Source organism: Gopherus evgoodei, chromosome 7 (genome assembly GCF_007399415.2).
Source record: "Gopherus evgoodei ecotype Sinaloan lineage chromosome 7, rGopEvg1_v1.p, whole genome shotgun sequence".
Classification (NCBI taxonomy): domain Eukaryota; kingdom Metazoa; phylum Chordata; order Testudines; family Testudinidae; genus Gopherus; species Gopherus evgoodei.
The window spans coordinates 44,883,842-44,901,380 of NC_044328.1; the positions used below are offsets into that span (position 1 = coordinate 44,883,842).

The 17,539-nt window shown below is 42.1% G+C and overlaps 1 protein-coding gene across 1 annotated transcript in view; it reads right to left on the minus strand.

Moving 5' to 3' along the window:
• LOC115654474 (hexokinase-1) overlaps window positions 1-15,825 on the minus strand; it is a 68,571-nt gene extending 52,746 nt beyond the window's left edge. Inside the window, exons 1-2 of the mRNA XM_030568808.1 lie at window positions 15,395-15,825; window positions 1,234-1,396 (exon numbers count right to left, since the gene is read on the minus strand). Of these exons, the coding sequence (XP_030424668.1) occupies window positions 1,234-1,396; window positions 15,395-15,457 (226 nt within the window). The 5' untranslated portion in view covers window positions 15,458-15,825. The remainder of the gene's footprint in view (window positions 1-1,233; window positions 1,397-15,394) is intronic.
• Between the last annotated feature and the right edge of the window lie 1,714 nt (window positions 15,826-17,539).

Genomic DNA, 17,539 nt, shown 5'->3' on the forward strand with positions numbered 1-17,539 from the left:
ATACATTCTCTGCACCAACAAACAGAAGCACAGAATGCACGGCCAGTCAAAGCCATGTCATTGCTTCCTTCTTAGGCCAACCTACAACCCAATATGTACACATACAGTGAAATTCACTCCCTCTGTAGATTGTCTAAGTACTTGACTTCAGTGTGGTAGCTTGCAGGGGGAGCAGAAAAATGAAATCCATTCCAACCCATTCATAGCCAGAGTGCGGAACTACTGAATCACCCCTCTATGGCAGCGATGTACTCTCCATATCCGATGCATGAGGCATTGGAGCTACTGAATCTACATGAACATGGACCCCCAACCCAGGATCACGCCCACTACCCTGGCAAAACCCATTCCCATAGCAACCATACATGGTCACTTCACCAAGGGTCTGCTACAGCAGTTTCTATGCATGGCTTAAACAGAAAAATGGCTTTGGGCTGGCAATTCGCACACTAGTAAATTTCATCATAGTAGCCAACAGCACACAAGTGGGGGACTTGAAAAATATGCTTCACACAGTTCTCTAATTCCAAGCATAAAGAATTAGTATTAAGCTACAAGAAGCAAGAGCAGAGCAGAACCATAAAAGATTCCCAATCACAATACAGCCTAGCGTTTCACTGCCTAGTATTAACTTGGTTTTAACCCAACCGGTTCTCCCAACATGACTTCACAACTACGCTGCAGAGACTTAAAACAACTGCAGAAATGCAGTGTAATTACTAACTCAAGCATATTAAATAAAATGAATCACTGTGAGAATCAAAATGAGAACAAAATTTGCTATCAAATACTAACACACCATCTCCTTGGGTTGTGAGGAATATGTGGTATTTTTTATAAGACACTCACTCATATGTCCACTTTTAAAACCCCTAGGCCACTATAGACTACTGCTAATCATTTTTTTAAAAACTGTAATTTTACCAACAACAATTCTGTAATGAAAACAAGGTTTTCAATCCAATTAATAGTGTAGGAGTGTTGATGGATAGAATACCTAGAAAGAAGTGGACCAAAAAAAAAACAAAAAACATCTCTTTTCCAGCTTTAATGTGACCCATTTTGCATAGGTCTGTAAAGAAATTACACAAATTAGTTCCATGCATTGGAATGAATACATGCATATGCGGCTCTCCAGGGAATAAAATGCTTTGCTTGGTTTCAGTAGTATTTAAAAAGACATTTTCATGCAGTGCATTACATTAACACATCACACAATATTCTAATCCTTACCTGAGCCATCAGGAATTGACCTTACAAATGTAGGAAGCATTTTTATTGTGGCTGTTGGATTGAAGTCTCTAGAAAGACCATTTTGCATCTCTCTCCTGAAGCGAGCCATGATATCCACCAGCGTTTCATCAGAGAGCCGCATGGAATAAAGATATTTATCAATCTGAAAAAAAGAAAAGAAAAGTTAAAATTCTGCATTTGCTTGTGTGAATGCAGATACTCTTTTTTCTTTAACTGGATTTTTCCAGCAGATTAAATGTTTATATATTGAACATGTGACTCTTCTAGTTTGATTCTGGGATTCTCCAGTCAAATGAGAAATACAACCAATACCAACAAGTTTTCTATTCTTTTAGCTCAAAAAGAAAAAACAGAACACGGTAACTGACATATCAAATTAGAGCAGAGGCACATCTAGTCCTGCATCCTTCCTCAGGTTTAAACCCAGGTGAAACTCCCTTCCTCTCCCCCAGCAAAATAAGTTAATACACTTGGTTGTAGTGAAGGTAATCAGCTTATGCCCTGAAGCATGGGACTTGTTTATCATCATCATTAGCCTAGCTTAAGGGCAAGCCATAGTTTACAGCAAAGAGGCTCTAATTTCATTATGAAAAGGTTTCACTGCAATTTAGACCCCATAAATACTGGGCTGGGTAAACAATGGGGACCAAAGGAGAAAGATCTGTGAAAAAGAGAATTAAATGTGTAGACAATACTTTGAGATCCTTGGATAGGAGGCTGTGACCCTGAGGTTATGTCTACGCTACGCACTGTTTAGCGACACAGCCATGCTGCTACAGCCATGCCACTAAAAGGTGTGCAGTGCAGAGAGCTCTCCCACCGACAAAACTCTCCCCCTCCATGAGCGGCGGTAGCTTTGTTAGCGAAGTGCTGTTCTCACCGGCGCTTTTCGTCAGTAAAACTTCTGTCATTCAAGTGGGAGGTGTTTTTTTTCCACACCCCTGAATGACAAAAGTTCAGGTTCCAGTGTAAATAAAGCCTAAGAGCACCTTTTATGCCCACTGGCAACATAGTTGATTTAGTGAAACAGTGCCTTGTAAGGTATCATATAATAACTGGTGACATGCTAGTCATGAATTTCACTGCCTGATATATGTATGTGTACTGGAAATAAGTTCTTAAAATATGTTTTAGAGGCAGTAGATAAACGAGCCTGCCTTAGACATGGGAATGCGAATTTATTTGTCTGCATGGCTTGACTACAAGCTAAGGACTACACATAAGGTAAACAAAGCAATCAAGCTAACAAGCAGCAGAGCAAACAGCTGGAGGGGGTGGGCAGGGCGAAGACACCAAATTCTGACTTTTCAGGAGGTTCTCCTGGCTCTTGAGACAAAGACAATGGATTTTGAGAAATATAAGGGGAGCAAAAAGACAGATATTCTAGTTATCCAGCACCTAGCGGGAGGGGGGGAAGGAGGCAGTACCCTCTGATTCTATGAACACTAGATCCTCTTGCCTGGAGGGCTAGAGATGCCGGTAGTTTGATGCAAGTGAGAAATCATTTAAGGCAAAGACATAGCTTGCTAAAATTAAGTTGTAGGCACCAGAAAGTGTGTTATTTTTGTATTGTTTGTAATCCTTTCCTATCTTCTTAATTCTTCCCTGGTATCACTTAAATCTGTTTCTTTATTAATAAGCTTATTCTTGTTTTATTACAAAGCTAGCCCAGTGCAGGGATTTCAGCCAAACTAACAGACTGGTGTGTGCTCTGGCTCTTTGGAGGTAGAAAATTTAATTTCTGTGAGCGCTCAGTGAGAGGGAGCGGACACAGCATAGAGACATCCCTGGAGAACTCAGGAATTGAGGCTCACTTATGCAAGGCACAGTAAGGACTGGAAGACTTTCAAGGTATTTGCTGGTGAGGCAGACAGACTGGTCTGTCTCCAGCAAAGCACTCTTATTAAGGTAAAAAGAACAGAAGTATTTGTGGCACCTTAGAGACTTGTGGCACTGTAGCCCACGAAAGCTTATGCTGAAATAAATTTATTAGTCTCTAAGGTGACACAAGTACTCCTGTTCTTTTTGCGGAGACAGACTAACACGGCTGCTACCCTGAAACTTATTAAGGTAGTAAGGTAACAGTAGCTTGCAGATCTGGGTTCCCAGAATAGAGTGTCATAAAGGCATTTAAATATGTTATGTAGTAGCAGCAGTTCCAAAAACCTTTGGAATCTGAATTTTTCATAATCTTGTGGAGCATAGTTCAGAATGAATCAAAGGTACACAGGGCCAGCTCTAGGTTGTTTGCTGCCCCAAGCAAAAAAAATTTTGGCTGCCCCCCACCCCAGCCCTGGGTTCTCAAACACACTCCCACCAGTACCCTCCCCCCCCCGCATCCCCTACCTCCCCAGCAGTGGGCTCTCCCCCCCGACCCCACCCACACCCCCTGCCGTCCCAGCCCTGGGCTCCTCCCAACCACGGCTGACTCTGCCCGCTCCCCCCTCGCCTCCAGCCAGTCCAGCGCTGGCAGGGTCGGGGTAAGCAGTGGGGCTCCTGGGCCGCGCCTCAGCCCAGGGTCTCTCCAGTCAGGGCTCCCATCTCCAGGACTGGCTGGGACCTAGGAGGGAAGAGGGGGGGACTGCTCCAGCAGAGGGCTGAGGAGCCGGGGCAGGATAGCCCCAGAGGGAGTGGAGCCCTGGAAAGCAGGACGTGGGCCCTGCATGGCAGCGCTCCACCATCTATGACTCTACTGCTGCAGCTGCTTCTGGCCGCCCTGCCACACCTGCAGGCGGCTCCATGTGCCCCATAGGGCAACCCCCAGCCCAGGTGTCCCCCGCTCGCAGCCTGCCCAGCCCAACCACAATGTGCGGGCGCTGCTCCCTGCGGCACAAACCACAGCGGCCCCAGGGTGCCCCCCGCACAGCTGCTGCCAGGGCCGACTCTAGGCTTTTGCCGCCCGAAGCAAAAAAGCGATAGCCGGAATGCCACCCCTGAAAATGTGCCGCCCCAAGCAGGTGCTTGGTTTGCTGGTGCCTAGAGCCAGCCCCGAGGGTACGGTATAAATTACTCTCCAGTTCACCAGAGTATCTACCCCAGAAGCCACAGGACCGTAGACTCTATTATACACATTTTGCAGAAGGCTGACCTGACATAGCAGGGTTGTCTACAGCAGGCGCTTAACAAGGTTAGAGGGCTCAAATGGATCATTACTGATTTGATTAACATTTACAAAAATAACAACATGGAGAAAAATCTTGCAAGATCACTTATCACATCCAAACTATAACCATAGTATATGTCCAGTCTGGTTTTGAATCCAGAATGGAACCAGAACCACTGGGACACATTTAGAACTATGGAAACAAAGCCAATACCAAAGAGGTACAGAGATTTGAATTCAAGATTCCAGATTTGGATCATTTCTAGATTCAGGTATGTGCTTCTCTGAATACAAATATCAGTGTTTTAAAATTATTCTGTACAGAAATGTTAATGAATAACTCTCTCTGCTTTGCTGCTTCTTATTAAAATATTCTCTCTGGTCCACAAAAGCACCTGCCTCAAAGACATGACACAAATCCCCAACAGGCTTCAAATTAATTCTTGTACAATTCAGCGATTACAATATTAAGATGAGCAAGAAAATAATCAAAAGAACTATTCAATAGCTTATTTGATCAGAAAATAGCCAGTGAACAGAGTCCGCATTTCTCTGATTCTCTCCCAAGAAAAAATGAAGTAGTGCAGTAAACTACAGTAGCATTCAAGGCAGTGATAACTTTGACAGAGACAAAGTCACAATTTTTGCATATCCACACAATAAGGAATACTAGCATTTCAACCTAATAGACCCAATTTTGCCCTCAGTCTACGACATCTACACACAACTGCTGGAAGGATAGAATCCACTGTCCAGCATGCAATGCTATATGGGCTTCTGCTCTCATCTGATATGCCAAAGATATTATTTGTACAAACATTCCCCAGAGCAAGAGATGTCAGGAGCAAAAGACAGCTAGACAAACTGTCAGTATTTGCTATGTGATCCCAAGATAAAATGTGTGTAGCATCAAAAAGCAACACATTCAAACTTCTATGGGAACCACAAAGGAGCCAGTCTGGCTAAGCTTCATCCACCATGCAAGACTCAGGGTTACAAAATTTCCTGGCCACATCTGCACACAGCTATGAGCTGGCATTGCCAAACAGCAACAGAAACAGCTGTAATTATTAATGAAACCATCTGAATTAATCTGAAGAGGCAAGGAAAGCTCATTCCCGAGTTATTTAACTCTTTGGACTGTTGATGAACTGAAAGTTTAGGATAAAAATCGCCCTTTTTAACATCTATTCTCATCTTAGTGGTTGGGCGGATTTATTTCCTGTATATATTATCCTCTCATATTTAGTGCCTTTCATCACAAAGGATCCAAAAATGTTTTTATACACATTTATTGTATATTATACAAAAGCATAAGAACACATCTAATATGTAGAGGCAATATGATCAATTAATTTCATGGATCTGCAGGTTATCACGCACCCTCTGACTGACTCATCTGCTCTTGCTCACTAATCCATGTCTCCAGAATTTATTTGAGTATTCTAATCCTTGAGCAACTTCAAAGAGCCACATCCCCACACAGCCCTCTAAAATTACCCCAGCCCAAGGCCGAGGGTAACTCAGCACGGGGTCATTGCTAGCTTTTCAGTACACAAAAAAGTCAGTTTTACAGTTCATTGTTTCACAACCCTAGATAGTTAGAAATAGGAAATTATACCACTGGAAAGAGGTGAGAGTTCCAGCTTCCCCTGACACCCAGCACTGTGTTGTTCACAATATTACACAAATCCTCTTCATCGTTAAAGAGGATAACAGCAGCAGTGATGCTTCAGAGAAACAATTCAACCTTCAGAGATCTGGTTAAAAGATATCTGTGTCCCATTCCTGTTTACCATCAGCTTCTAGTCTAGCGCAGTTTACTGTCTGGCTTGTACATATTGGCCTAGAAATTCATCAGCCTGAAGCAACACTTTCCACATCACATGGCCGCTTTTACCCCCTGTACTAAGCACAGCTTACTATATGGTCCAGAGCATTAAAATGCAACCCATGTACCTGACAATCAATGTGCCTGCAGTGGCAAACATGTCAGACACATGAGGTTCCTTTGTCAAGACCCCCTCCTTTAATCTTGTATATAATTAGGTAATATTAATATCTATCGTTCAAAAACACGACTGATTACCACACCAGCACCATAATGTACTCTCACACATCATATATACATATGAACATGAACTGTTTAGTGTGTAGCTGTAAGTCAGAAAGTGATGCAGAATACTCTACTATTCTCTAGCTTATGGAGAATATAGCTAGTCAGAATGTAATTAGGGCCCAAAATGCAATTTGGCCAGGAAACCAGTCCCAATGCAATTACTCCTGCAAAAAGTATTTCAATAACAAGTGATCAAAATCTCAGTTTGACATCTCAACCGCAGATGGCACATGTGACAGAACAAGGCACCCTAACATAATGACCAAGCATTCATGTAACAGTGCTCTGAACTACTCACCAAAAACACTTGCTGAAGCACCTTAGATTTCTCTTGCATTGACCAGGTCTAACCATAATTTACCTTGTCAGATCTCACTTGGTCTCATCTTAAACTGATAGGGCTGCATCCTAATCCCTCTGCATTAAAGTTAGGTTGAACCTTTTTTATTATCAATCCTTGAATGTTGTAAAGCATTTAATATGAAGCTTATCAGAAGTGGAAAGTTATCCAAAGATAAATTGGAAAAAAAATTAGACACAGCAATTACAAGAAATAATACCATATAGTAGCTCATAAGTGGCAGATTATATTTATATATCCAGGGTTCTACCTAAACACTAGCCATCTAATCTTGAAATCATCTGTCTGAATCCAGCCCATATCAGTAGTGGGTGGATGCTGTTACAATCTCACGTTCAGAACACTGGAATGAGTTGGTGCTCAGTCCCGCTCCTAGTGGAGGAGTATCCTCATCACAGAAACCACCACAGATGGCGCTCTCGTGGGCAGTTTCAATAAACAGACCAAGAAATCATTGATTCTGGAGATTGCTCAAGGCTATCTCTCCAGAACAGCTGAGGCATAATGGTGAAAGGGTGAGGAGCCCTGCCCTGCTGCTACCCATGCCACAGGTTTTCTGGGAATAAACAGAAGGCATCGGTCTCCAGCACTCAGCCATATGCAAGAGGGCTGATGTACTGTCTTTTTAAAGTGAAGGGGGGGGGACACTATTTAAGGCTGTATCGTCATCAGACTACACTGTCATTCTGAGTCTTGATTGTCCATAATCTCCTTGCTCATGTAATGATCTAACTGGCTGTTAGATGCTTTATAATATCTTGTCATGCATCTAAAATAAACTCTGTAGACGCTCCACCTTCTGCCTCCCATTTAAAATAACGTGTTGAAGGCTAAAGAAGTGATCCACCAATACTGTTTACATGAACTTTAGCGAGGGTGTTCGAAGAAAGGAAATCAAGACCGAACTAGCCTGAGCTGACAACCTCTGGGACAATGTACCATTGCTACATAAAGCTAAACAAACACCATGTATAGTAAAAGGTGGATATTTTTCTCATTCTGAAAAATCAATGGCAACTTTTCCTGCAGTTACACAATTAGGGTAGGGATCTTGGAAGTACACAGAGATGCACACTGTGATCCATGGAAAAACTCACTTCAAAACAGATCACTCCAATGCATTCCACTTCTAACAAACCAGCCAGCAGTCTCTGCTGAATGAAAATGATTACAGTCATTCTACCAAGTATAAGGGTGTGGCAGGAGAGGAAGAAGACGGCACTGCTTTCTTGAATTCATTCCCCTTACGGGGCTACTAATTAAGCAGGAACTACAAGAAAAATCCACTACAAACAATACAAACTCTCCGTTTTCTGGTTAAGTATCAAGTACTAAGTAGCTCATGCACAATATCCAGTTAAGGGACACTTTGGAAAATGTTTTCTGAGAGGCCACAATTAGGAAAGTTGCTGAATAGGAGGTTTAATAAGGTGTTCCCAACCAGAGCCCATCTGGAAACTATTTAAACCTTCTCTAGACTGGCGATGAATCAAGCTGGGTGGAATTAGGAGGCAGGAGAACAGGCAGGGCCAGCTGCAGGGACAAACATTAAGGGTGGCACCAAATGTACACCTGGAGAGGTGCTGGTCTGATTTTGGTTTGTTTGGGCTGGGAGTTTTTTGTTGGCTTTTTGGGTTTTGTAGCTCAGCTGTTGGGGAAACACCAAAAACGTTTTCCACCCTGAATTGCAAAACACTGAGGATCAGCCTTGAGCTCAGGTTGCAGAAAAGTTTGGAGAAGGCATCGGCAAGCCAGTCTATACGCACATGGCTTGACGGCTAACTGAAGCTGCAGCATCTCTGTAAATAGCTCTCTCATTAAAGAGCCTGTTTAGTTTTACAAGTGCGGCATCCTCTCATTATTGCCCAACATACAATACTTGAAACAGGATCTGCCCAGATTACACATCCATTGGTGCAGCTGCCTGGCACAATCCCTAGTGCAGACAGGCAAAGCCTATACTTGCACCAGTGGAGCTTATCTTGATTTCAAGCAGGGAAGACCTTCTGTGAAGATCTGGCTGCTGCTGCTGCCTAGGCACACTGGGAGATAGTTCTGAGGAACTTATAGGGAAGGGAAGGGAAGTAGCCTTCCAATGGGTTAGCAGTTAGTTTTGAAGTGAATGGCTGCACTGATGCAAAACAGCAGAATTTGTCCCTTTATCAACAGCTGGCACGTCCTGAAGCCTGGAGCCCTACAAAAGACTTAATAGTTTCAGTTTGATTTTAAAAGTATATTAACTATTTTTTGAAATGGAGGGTGCTATAAACAAAATAGTATACATGTAATTTTTCTTGACTAAAACATGTAATGCTGATTCATTTTCATACATTAGAAAAGACTTCTTGAATTCCAAGAACTGAAGGAATCATGCAGTGGATTTGTAGATAAATATAACTAATTGTATGTGCTCACATTTCTATGTAAACACCTACTCAGCTATTAAGGACCAATAACTGCCCTTAGATGCATGTCTAGTTTGCATTGACACTAATGGGAGTCTCATGCATATCCACGGCCAGAGAGAGGCCTCCTTCTTATAAAGATTTCCAAAAATCATTAGCACCTACTTTAGTCACTTAGTCCTTATAGGGAAGTCATTAACTTATGCATACACTCCTACCATAAAGTTGTTCATGCAGCATGCTCATTTAAATGTGAGGAATATTCATCAGGAGTAAAAAATGCATTAATAAAAACAGTTCAAACGTTGCAAGACTTTCCCCTTTTCAATTACATATTGCTTCAGTCAGCTATACAGCAGTGATTCTGGGTAGTTAATTCTATCAATTTTATTATATCTAAACTATTGCCATTTACATCACACTGCCTGCATTTTTAAGAGTTTTTTCTTTTTTATTTCATTATCTATTTTGAGATTTTGTCAGGCACTCAATGAGTAAAAATTAATAGCTCCTTGACTAGATAGAAAATTGGCAAAATCTTAAACTTCACACATAGATTTACAAATGCAGTGGTAAGCTAATAGAAAACAAAAGTACTCAGCCTTTTGAAGGACCAGGCCCTGATCCCGCAAAGACTTATATACCTGCTCAACTTTATGTACTGTGACCTGTTACACTAAAGTCAATGAGAATGATAAAGTTGTTTGCAGTGTTGTTGTGGCCCCAGGATATTACAGAGACAAGATGGATGAGGTAATATCTTTTATTGGACTCGGGGTTGCCAACTTTCTAACTGCACAAAACCAAACAGTCCTGCCCCGCCCATTCCCCAAGGCTCCGCCCCTACCCTGCTCCATCTCTGAGGCCCCGCCCCCACTCACTCCAGCCCCTCTCCCTCGATCACTTGTTTTCCCTCACCCTCTTCACTGGGTTGGGGTAGGGGGTGAGGGCTCCAGCTGGACAGCGCTTACTTCAGGCAGCTCCTGGTCGGCAGCACAGCAGGGTTAAGGCAGGCTCCCTGCCTGCCCTGGCTCCGTGCTGCTCCCATAAGTGGCTGGCATGTCCGGCCCCTAGGCGGAGACGCAGACAGGTGGCTCTGCACAGTAGGCTCTGCCCACACCCACTGGCACTGCCCCCGCAGCTCCCACGGGCCACAGTTCCTGACCAATGGGAGCTTCAGAGCCGGCGCTCGGGGCAGGTCCACCACACAGAGCCTCCCTGGGCTCTGTGCCTGGGGGCTTCAGGGATATGTCGCTGCTTCCAGGAGCTGTGCGCAGCCAGGGAGCCTGCATTAGCCTAGCTGTGCTGCTGACTGGACTTCACTGCTGACTGGAGCCGCCAGGGTCCCTCTTTGACCGGGCATTCCAGTCGAAAACTGGATGCCTGGCAACCCTAATTGGACTGCCTTCTGTTAGTGAAAGAGAGATGCTTTTGAGCGACTCTCTCCACACTTTCATCAACAGAATGTGGTCCAATAAAATATATTACTTCACCCTCCTGGTCTCTCACAGTACATAAGCTCATAAGAACATAAGAACAGCCATACTGGGTCATACCAAGGGTCCATTAAGCCCAGTATCCTGTCCTCTGACAGTGGCCAATAACCAGTGCCCCAAAAGGAATGAACAGACAGGTTATCATCAAGTGATCCATGCCTTGTCACCCAATCCCAGCTTCTGGCAAACAGAGGCTAGGGGCACCATTCCTGCCCAACAGTCATTGATGGACCTATCATCCATGAATCTATCTAGCTCACTTTTGAACCCTTTATAGTACTGGCCTTCACAATACCCTCTGGAAAGGAGTTCCAGAGGTTGACAGTGCATTGCATGAAAAAATACTTTCTTGTGTTTGTTTTAAACCTGCTACCCATTAATTTCATTTGGGGGCCCCTTGTTCTTGTATTATGAGCAGGAGTAAACAACACTTCCTTATTTACCTTCTCTATACTACTCATGATTTTATAGACCTCTATCATATCCTCCCTTAGTCACCTCTTTTCCAAGCTGAAAAGTCCCAGTCTTATTAACCTCTCCTCACACAGAAACTGTTCTATACCCCTAATCATTTTTGTTGCCCTTTTCTGAACCTTTAATGCTTAATTCATTGCAGGATCAGGCTTAATCAGCATATGTGCACAGAGACAAACTTGCCATGCGTATCCTAAAATTTTGCTCTAGAACTGCCACCAGAGCTGCTATCAGCAAAAGGCTCGTCAATACCAATTATAATGAAAAAGTGAGTTTTCAAATTCATTTCAGTTTATCCCACATGGAACAAAACTATATGCATCTTATATACTTATTAATGTTACTGTATACTTTTAGCTTGGTTTATATATTGGACTTGCATGAGATCATATATTGACACATGATTTTATATGGAAGTGGCTCCTTTTTCATATACTACAGCCCCACAAATTTTGTTCACATATAACATACTATTTCTGCCCATGAAACACACACTATGTTCTTTCCACACCATGGTGATTCCTGCCTTTAAAATCTTCCAGACACTGTACTAAGCAAAATTAGTGGAGCTCTCCTTCAAGGGCCCATCTTAAAGAAAGAAAAACAAATTTTATACCTATATTCAAGTTAAGCTGGAGGCGGTATTCTTAATTCATTATACCTAGGTACTCCACATGTCTCAGAACCATATCATCTCCATACTATATCTAGTCACAATGAACAGCACTACGCGAAGGTAACTGCTATAGTATAGATCCTTAAAGTTATAGACTCTGAGGAAACTGGTTAACTACCAGGGGAATGACACTAGAGTACTGCCTGTATTACGTGACCACAAAGATTCTGTGGAGGGGGAGAAATTTCTATGCTCTGTATCTCAGTGACATGTGGAACTTAGGCTGAAAAAGTTCCAGCTTACCTTGTCCCTTCTTTGCTGATAATCCTTCCTTATCCCCCATGCCCTATGGTGGCATTCTCAGTGTGACTCACCACCTGCACTACCTGCTGTCACCTAAACCTCAGGCCAAGAACTAGTGCAGGGGAGACTCAGATTAACAGTTCGGGCCTGCATTCAGGGTTGGAACAGTATGGATGTGCAGCAGTAAAAAGTCATAGGGGACGCAGGTAATAGAGGGGTGGTGAGTGAGTGGTGGAAACAAATCTGTCTGTAGCAGAATAAAAGAGACCTCCCCTTTTGGAGAGGAGAAAGCACAGCTAGGAGGGAGCTGAAAATGAGAAATGAATGCAAGTATTCTTCTGTGCAATATACTAAGGATAAGTACAATTGTACCGCTATCACGGGTCAACATAGTGCATAGTTCACCTTCCAGTATTTTGAGGCTCAGAACAGGACTAGAATTCTGATCCATCCAACACCCTCATAAACCTTCCAAAACATGTTTATTTATTTATTTATTTTTAAAAGGAGGCCAGGAGGGAGGGGGGGTTGTTCTTAGTTTCAGTATCAATAGATTCTGAGTAGGGTGCACATACAGAAATATTTTACTTATATGCTTAGATTTGTGTGCAGTCTAAATGGGATTTTAATTTATAAAATAGCTATCTATATTTCTAAAATACCCCATCACAATGGTTTCTAGTACAGTCAAATAAAATTATGTTTCTCACTGTAACAAAATTTACAAACACACTGTCTATATTTTTATAACAATATCTGTGAGACATCACCATAAAACTTCCCCTATATCAGCATGCAACATAACAAGCATTTCAAATGCAGTAAATTTAAAGCTTGTGACATCTTGTGTATGAACCACCTCCACTGTGGTCGTGATTTTTTGTTTATTTTGGATTGTTAAATATAACAACAATAAAACAGACTATGCTTTACTCAGGCATGTTAATCTGGAGCAGTAAGTGGTGTGTAAAAGTGTTTTCTTGAAACAAATATATCCATTGCATAGATTCAGGTAATAGAAAAATTCTGTGAGAAGGCAGATCCAGGATCTTCCTCCAGACTAAACAAACAGTTATTTCTAATCCTCTACCTCCTACAGGGATTTCTGATGGGGAAAAGCCAATGGAATAAACAAGAGACCTAAAACTGCAAGAAGCAATTTTAAAAATAAAGCACATTCTTAGGCCCTGTCTAACTAGGTTTTCTGTCCAAGTTTGCAGTTTTTGTTGGGGGCTTTTTATTCTCTTTTATTGTGGGAAGAGGGGGAATAGCTTTTTGATGGTTTTGTTTTTTGCTCACTGGTGTAGTTACCTGTAACCACACAGGAGAAAACCCCAGCATGGATGTGATACACCAGTGTAAGATGTGGATGCACCAGTGTGACTCATTTTGGCTAGTTACTGGGGTAAATTACACAAATGCAGTGCATCTTTGCTAATCATTTACACCAATGTAGCAACATCAATCTAGTCACACAGGTGCAAATTTCCCTGGTCTAAGCAGACAAGCTCAGATATTACTACAAAAATGCACACTTGTAACATTAACAGGGAAGGACACAGCCATATTATTCAGAGGTTTACAAAAAAATCTTACATGCACCTTTAATAACATTCCTCTCTCTGTCTCCCCATTTCTCCCCTCAAATCCACATAATATGGACAAATGTGGCACAGAAAGGGTCAGTGGAATCTTCCAGAGTAGGCACCTGTTTATGAAAGGCCACTGAGCTTCTTCAGAAAGTCAAGTTTTTTTTTTTTGGTCCTAGTACCAAAATCTCCAGCATTGCTAACTATTCCGCTAAACTACTGTGCTTTTCCTTTTCATGTTAAACCACCACGCCCAGGCAACTAGTAGCACTCAGAAATAAGGTAATACTATTTTACAATCTATTTACCCAGAACTCCACACCCACATTGTACTATGCTGTTAAACAGTAAAACCATGCAACTAATTGGCACACAATAATATTCCCCTTAACTGCTTAAAAATCATGCTTTTTAACACAGCCTCTGTCAATTCACTATAAAAATACACTGCTGCCCCATACATTCATAAGTCACAACATAAAATCCAAAATTGTTTGTGACTTTGAATTCATTTTGAACTCACATTCTTGTAAGACACGTCTGTGCAAGGACTAATAAAAAAGGAGTGATCGCCTCTATATATGCTGTTGTTTACAAAGAAATAAAAAAACATATTGAAATGATGCACGTGGAAGTGACTTCCTCATGTAGAAATGACTTCCTGATAATTAGAGCTCTTTTTGTTTTTAAATGTGGCTGCAATAACACACTGACAACAAAACTACATCAAATGTAGTTAAAATACCTTACAGTCATTACAAATTCTGCAGCATATGGAAACTTTTATATTTTTTCTTTAATATTTCTGCAAAGTCTGTGTATATAGCCTACTCCCACAGTGGTGCTACAACCTAGTGTAATGAAATGTTGGGCCTCCTCCTGTAAGAGGCCTAAGAACATTATTCTGATGATACTAAAAACCAAAAATTTCACCTCTATATAGAGGCCCATCTCAATAAGGGACCACCTATGAGACATGAGGACACAGCATAACTGTGTAAAATAACCTTAGGGGAAACTAGTGTGACCCCTATTTATCACTTTAATAAGAATATAAATAAATTGTTTCAAATTTGTGAATAAATCATCAGTCTACATTTTAAATGTTACATTCAGCTCAGTTTTTTCACTCAATTGCTAGCTAAAAAGATTACTTTAACAACAAGAAATAAGCAGGTTTTTTTAGTTAGGACTCTACTTTAAAAAATAAATAAATTACAGTTAAGAGAACTTAATTTTTAAATAATAATTGGCCCGGGGCCTTGAACTCCCAGTGTAATAACACATTTGCCATTCATTCAGTTACATATTATGAGACTGACTGTATTTGTCTATTTTAGACTATTCTACAAAGGCCCTGGAGCGACTGCTCAGTGGAGAAATGACATCTACATCCTTCTTTCAAGGACACTGCAGCATATTACTCAGCTTTTTAGGCGTTATACCTCTCAAATTTTACAAACTCAAGGCTCCACTGCTTTTCTAAAACACCCCACGTGCACTAGACAAGATGATTCATTTTATTAGAGCAAATATTTCTGATTTTGCTACATTCAGCTTTTCTAACAAATATTTTCATCAGCTGGAAGCACACCACAGCCACTGACAACACAAAGACATCTTTATGGAAAATAAATTGGCCACTGGGGTGCAAATATTCGGTTTCTGACTTACCTTTTTGATCTGATCATCCTTCAATTCTGTGAAGAAATAGGCCAGAAGCTGGGCAGCTATCATCCTGTCTGATTAAGTAAAATAATTAAACGGTTTTTGCTGAACACCAAAGCAGTCGGGACACAAACACAGCTCTCACATGAACGATTTAAAGGCTGGGTTTTTGTTTTGTTTTGTTCCCCTTCCCTTGCACGAAAAGCGTCTAAACTGCAGGAAGGCTGCTTGTTCCTCCTCTCCCACAACCAAGCAAAAAAAGATGCAGAGGCTTTTTCCATACAGGGGATAGTGACAGAGAAAAACCTGCCCACTTCCTGCGCTGGGATTGGCTGTTACAGGAGGGCTCTGCAGTATTAGGGAAGAAACAGTCTCCTAGGCACCGTGATGGACAGTCTGTGGCAGACAAAGAAGGTGGGCTTTCCAGCGCCCCCAAAATGCTACATCACTGCACGTTCCCCACGTACGTTACTTATTTCAAGTGCCTTGGAAACCCGTTTGTTTGGTAGTAAGAGAAGATCCAGCCAGAACTAGGGAGCTTGCTGCCATCGCTGCCTGCAAAGGGCATGGCATTTCAAGCGAGAGCAAGAGCCAGAGACATTCCTGCACTTAAAGAGCGAGTGGTTCCCGGTACTCCTGCTCCCGGCACATAAATAACCGGGGCTGCCGGGAAGGAGCCATGAAAACACACACAACACATGGGATTAGCGTTCGGGTTACAGGGATGCTTAAACCCCAGAAAGAGCCTCTTGTTCGGCATCCCCGCGGAGTGTTTAAACTATGACTACTGTAACATGCCTGCTTCACCCAAGGCGCGTTGCAGACGCAGGCACGTGGGGCTCAACGAGGGGCCCGGCTTTTGCAGGGAGCGGAAAAGAAAACTGCAGCCGCTGCCCCACCCACGCCGCCTCCTTCGCGGCTTGCATAGGCTGCGCCACTTACTGTCACGTGACCCGCTGACGCTGCGGCATCCCCTCCCCCTCTCTCTGGGCCTGGACATAGGGAATCATTTCCATCACTAGTAGGCCATATGCTACTTTGTATGGGTCGCGGTGATAACGTGCCCTGCCTACAGGATTAGGGCTGCTGGGCGTGTTGGAAGATATTAAATGGGATTACTATGATACAAGTGTAATCAAATAGCAGTTAAGTCCCTAACACAGATATTGACCTTCCTGTGGGGTCCCTAGGCTTCACACATACAAGATTTCTCAATTTCAGGGCTGTCTTCCTGCAGCCATGTAAATAATTACAGAAAAGAAAGAAGTACATAAAATAAACTATTAAGAATAAAACTACTGAAAATATTTCACACTACAAAACCATGATCACAAAAGTAAAGTATTTTAGAATCTGCATGAAAATTACTCCAAAAGAAGTATTGTTAGCCAGTGAATGAATCTTGGCAGGTTTGCAACCATAGCAGTCACACTTGATAGCTCCTGCAAGTCATTTGGGTAATTCTGAATAGTTGCTAAACCACATTCCTTTGCTCCCTCATTTATCAAGGCCTTGTATTCAATTCAGAGGGCAGCTACCTTCTTATGCTGTACACATTTTACAATCAAGGAGAAGAATTACAGTTTTGTCCTAACTAGCAGTGTTAAAAATCTAGCCAATACTGTGAAACATGTAACTAAAACCTCACACTGTCTGCTCCTAATGAGTGAAGCCTTCTAGCCACTAGTCAGAAATCATTTGTCAAAGATTATTTTGGGTATTTGTTCAGATAGTATTTATAAATAGCACACACTAGGCTAGCTAATGTAACCAACAAAAATCAGATATAAAGATGGCTTATGTTCTCAGGTTATTCCCAATAAAATGGAGAACACCGCAATGCAATTTCTAGAAGAATTTAAAAGATGATGTTTGCATGTCTCCAATAACTTTATTTTCAAAACACAGCCAACTCTAACGTAGAGAGAAGCAAGCAACCAGCATAAGAGTTTGATGTAAGAGGGAGTTTTGGCCAAGGACAGCAGGACAAACCCCTACCATTATGGAACGTGCTGTAGGATCTGTATGGACCACAGAAAGCAGACAAAACTTGGATTTGTAATGCCTCAAATGACCACCACACAGTAAAATAGCACTCTAGTGGCCAGATTATTCACCACTATGCTCCAGTTTTGCACCACTCCAGTGACA